The sequence below is a fragment of the Acomys minous genome, assembly GCF_964271855.1.
Source record: "Acomys minous genome assembly, chromosome: 4".
NCBI classification, from domain to species: domain Eukaryota; kingdom Metazoa; phylum Chordata; class Mammalia; order Rodentia; family Muridae; genus Acomys; species Acomys minous.
Window position 1 is genome coordinate 91,077,216 of NC_140486.1, and position 4,898 is coordinate 91,082,113.

Genomic DNA, 4,898 nt, shown 5'->3' on the forward strand with positions numbered 1-4,898 from the left:
TTAAAGCCACATTTATTTAGTGGCTGCATCTTTATATTTAAAAAAAAATCTGGAGAATCAGTGCAGTTCTGGGTTTTTTTTTTTTCTTTTCTCTTACCACGACACTGTTTCAAATTAAAAAAAAAATTTTTTTTTACAGTAACTGACAAACACACAAATCACATACAGGAAAAAAAAAATGCCAGCTATTTTATCCTTTCAACGTGGTTACCAAGGCTCCTTTGTGTCTGTAAATTTCTCAGGGTGGTGCTGTTGCCAAGAAATTCTAATTCATGATAAGGTTTTCTGCAAATTGGGACAGTGGCAAACCTGCGGCTGGACAGATCCTGCAGTTTGCTTTGTCTTTCTATCTGAGCTAGCACCTGGCTGCCCAGGCCTGTGGAAAGCAAAGCCAGGGCAAGATTACACAGAGGAAGAAGCACCGTGGCTCCCGGACCAAACCCCAGCTCCCGATATCATGAGGCTGTTCTTGGAAGGCAACCATTTCTGTAGGCTTTCCCCTAGAGATGTCTCATACCAAAAGGCCTCATAAAAACTGTTTCAGGATGCCTGAAACCGAGATGAAATTGCAGAGTTACAGGGACACTTTAGTCCTTACGGAAGCCAAGTATGCCATTAGTTTAAAACAATGGGGGGGGGTGAGGAGGGAAGGAAGAGTGTTCTATGATTTATTTATTTGTTTCCAGTAGCAGTGGAAAATTTTCTCCAAGCAAAAAGGAGGCCTGAAATTGACCCCACTTGCCAATTATGAATCAGCGCTAACAATGATCACAATCCTGTAAGAGTTTTCAAGTAAACACACCACGTTTCTCAATGACAGGTAGCAAAGTTCAGCGCAAATCATCCTCAGTGTCCTTACTCAGACTATCCTCATGAAACAGCATGCTGGGAATAAAGAATCTTTTTTTTTTTTTTTAATTCTAAGTCTCTGTAGAGTCTGGAAGAAAAACGAAGGTGTTGTATGAAATGCTTTTTATCTTCTGAGTCAGCAGCCAGTTCAGAGTCCAACTTCTCTTGTGACATGTATGACTGCATCTCCCCTTTGTCATCAAATGGTACCCTGCTCTCCCTTCTGTCCTACCCTTAACTGTTTGCTCAAACACCGTTTGAAATATTCCCGGCAAGTTTTCAGAGACCTTAAGGCTCTGTGAGGGTTGTGTCAGCTGAGTCCCGTAAAATAGCAGACCACATAAGCACATAAACGCAGTGTAATTTATAGTTGCGTGACAGGCAGAGATGATATTACTTGGCCCAGGTGCTTTAAAGCGCACAGTTGGAGTTCCGAGACTGAGGGCTGTTGGCTTGGGGTGTCCACTTAGGTTTTTAATTACACCAACAGTGATTCTGGAAGTTGGAACTCTTGTTCGGTATCACTGCCTAAGAAGTCATGTCGAAGTGATAGGTGGTCGGCCTGTCATAATCAGTGTCTTTGTCACAGGCTCATTTGACCTGGGGAAACTATCCCATACCCTAAGCTGGAAGCAAAGTTGATAAACAGCCCCACCTCAATTTTCCAATGCACAGATGTTCTTGAATTTATGATCCAAAGCCATTCTCTAGAAACCAAACTAGATTACCAGCAACATCACCCTGCCGCCACCCCCCATGTCCCCGCCTCCCCCCTCCCCCCATGTCCCCGAGGCCAGGTATATTGTTCACTTTAAGAAAAACATCTAATAATGATTCCTCATTTGACCTCTAAAATCTGATTACTCCACCACATCAGCAAACTTCCTCCTGCCTAGGGTTTTGCAGCAACCTTCGTGAGCTGTTTTGAGCAAAGGAGTCCCAAAATTTCACCATCTGGTTAATTTTGAACCAACAGTTGCATAAAACCACCACTACCCCCTTAGGCTCAGAAGCAAGGGGGTGTGGGGAAGGGAGGAAGGAAGAGATAAAGGCTAAAGGTTTTGCCAACGGCATCAACTCAGGGTCCTGGTTACCTTTGCACAGAGCAGCTATGAACAAAATCCGGAGCCGAGAACTCTTGGCAGTGGAACCTTGGTTAGAAGCACTTGGCCCACAAGTTATGCTTTCATTTGGAGAAGGGTTTTAGGATAGGAGAAGAGGGCAGCTGAAGATAGTTGAGGCAAGAAATAAGAATAGAGGACTGGAAGTGAGAATTCCTTTGCCTGGTGATGAAAACCTAAGCAAGAGGTTTCTGGAAGTGGGAGGAGGGAGAGGGAGGAGGGAGGAGGAGGGGGAAGAGGAAGAGCAGAGCTGGCTTCTGAGGAAACAAAAGATCTAATGCATCCCCTAATTGTCAAGCCAAGGAGGTTTCCTTGAAGCTGCACTTTCTGGATCCTCTAGGCAGATCTAGAAAAAGCAGGTTTCCTCTAAAGAGCTACCCCCCCCACCCCACCCCCACCCCACAGCAGGCTTTACTACTGTGAAAACTTGAACCAAAACAAAGTTGTGTGATTCATCAGGAGGGAACGTTGTAACAAATAGAAGCCAACTTTTCTTCTCTCCAACACTGCTTAACAGTTAGTCACAAACAAGGGCTGCCTGGGGCAGGCTGACTAAATCAACAGATTCCCTCCCCTAACCAGTCTAGACTGTAGTTAATAGGCAACTGATTCCACACCAATGGGCTGACAGTGTGAGAGGAAGGCTGTTTAAAAAAAATGACATTCTGGCCACAGTTTTTTCGGGGTGGGGGCTTACTTCACATGCAAAATTAAAAGGAAAGGGATGTGGTGAGATTCCTTATGAGATATAGTCTTGTTAAGGATGAGAGGAAAGGATGCGCACTGTGCCTGTGTGTTTAGCTAAGGGCAGCATCGGCCAGCCCTGCACAGACACACAGACACAGGCGGCCAATACCTGGAGGAAAACTCTGCAGCTTCCAGCCAAGCAAGAACTAGTAACAATGGCACAGTCTGAAGAGTAAGCGCTTTACCACTGGCTCCATATACCATGAGCTAAGCATCTCTTCCTAAAGCAGAAGCTGTTACATCGCAGCCTCAAGCTGGCAAATCCTGCTTTGGATCCTGGCAGAGGGACCGCAGCCGTTCATTAGCCTTAACAAGCTGCTGTCACTGAGCGGAGAAGTTACATGGGCAGCCACACACCAGGAATCGCTCGGCCAACCCCAAGGGCAACCCGCATGGACTCTTAAAAGTTCACACTCTCGACGTGCAAATCCGGACTGTCTTCCTGGACTTTCCACGGTGCACACTGTAGAGTTTTTAAAACACCCGTGGTGTCCCCTCTCCCCAGCCGCCCCGCCCCCACCTACCACCATCTTTCCTGCAGAATGTCCCCTCAGCAGCTCCCAATCGCTGCTGGAAAAACCACTGTTTCCGCAGCAGACCCAGCACTTTCCACTGACCAGCAGTTTCTTTATTCCACTTCACAAAGCCCAGTGAACTTGTCCCCAGGCGGGCTTCAACCTCCCTGAGGTGCCAAGCCAACTTGGCACGGGTACCCTTTAGCATCCTAGGAGTTTCTTAACTAGTCCTCTAAGACAAAAAGTCGGAAGCACGGGAGCACACACTATCCTTTGTCCAAGGTAGTGCTAACCTAAGAAGCACCCCAAAACAGAAAAGAAAAAACAAGGACGCAGGATAAGCTGCTCTTTCTGGAGGTATTAGCTGGGGAACCATACAATGCATTGTCAGCCTACAACAGACACATCTCCCCCTTGTAAGTATCCTTAAGCATCTTTTGTCACCTGGCTTCTCTTCCTTACAGCTCACCTTCTAATCCAAAAATCAAGTTCCTATTCTTTATTGACACTCGCTAAAATTACTGGGGGAAACACTCCGTGCAACCCCCCCACCCCCACCATCTGACGGTTCTCAGCACCAGCTGAAATAGAGGAACCCGATTTAAGAACCAAAAAGGTCAGAACTCCTGAATGCAGGAACGTGGTATCCTGTCAAGCACTGCTCGACCACCTTTCCACCCCGCTCCGCCAAACCCCAGAAGTTCGCCAGCAGGTCTCTGCTGGGGGGACAGTGAGCCGAAAACATGTGCGCAAGGATGTGTTGGTGACAGAAACGCAGGCAGCTAGGACCGGCTCCGCTCAGCACACTAAGGGGTTAGGGGTGGGTGGAGAGGTAAACGCATATGATTGTTTCAGAAAACATTTTAAACAACACACAGCCAAAAATAAATTTAAAAAGAAAAAAATTTTTTTTTTAAATTTCACTCAAATCCCACACCAACGCAGCCCCGGCGTCTCCGCCGCCACCGCCGCTGCCGCCGCCGCCGCCACACGATTTACACAAGTAATTTAAATCATTCACCTGCTGCCAGGTCTCCTCCAGGGATGGCAAAGCTGAGAAGTAGCCGGTGTCGTGGACAAGTTGTAGCTCCTGGAATATACTATAACTAGCCAACACGTCCATGCTGCTGCCGCCGGGCAAAACCGGAGGAGAAGCCCTCCCCCGAGCTCAGCTGGGTCTGTTTGTTTGTCAGTCTGTCTGGCTCACCCCCCAAGAAGGCAGACATCCAGTGGCCCTTTTGTTTTGTTTTGTTTCAGTCAACTAAAAAAAGGAGAGAGAGAGAAAAAAAAAATCAATGCAGGAGAGGGAGAGAGGAGATGAGAGAGGAGCGAGTGAGTAGGGTGGATGGGAGAGGGACCCAGCGTGTACAGTGCAGATGACTGCCAGGAAAAGGGGACTTCACGGGAGTGACAATTCCCTTCCAGGGCTCTAATCACTCCAGCTCGTGGATCAGGAAGGGGGACGCAAACTCACTGACACGAAGCTGCCATCTATATCTGCAGCGCTGTTCGCTCCTAATGCAATCTTTGCTCTTTATTTTGGGAGGTTGCATTTTTTTTTTCTCGCGATCGCTTCTCTCTCCCTCCCCCCCACCCCTTTCCTTCCCTCCCCACCCCCCACCCCATCCTTGCTAGTTTGTAGTCCTCCCCCCTCCTCCCCCTTGTC

The 4,898-nt window shown here is 47.7% G+C and overlaps 1 protein-coding gene across 3 annotated transcripts in view; it reads right to left on the reverse strand.

Annotated features, from left to right (window-relative positions):
• Positions 1-4,898, reverse strand: part of KLF7 (KLF transcription factor 7) — a 92,504-nt gene that overhangs the window by 86,889 nt on the left and 717 nt on the right. Inside the window, exons 1-2 of one of the 3 annotated variants that reach the window (XM_084779306.1) lie at positions 4,707-4,809; positions 4,254-4,493 (exon numbers count right to left, since the gene is read on the reverse strand). In XM_084779306.1, coding sequence (XP_084635432.1) covers positions 4,254-4,355 — 102 coding nt within the window. In that variant the 5' untranslated portion in view covers positions 4,356-4,493; positions 4,707-4,809. Of the gene's footprint in view, positions 1-4,253; positions 4,811-4,898 lie in introns of those variants that run through there. The other 2 variants (XM_084779307.1, XM_084779308.1) reach the window with 2 other exon arrangements.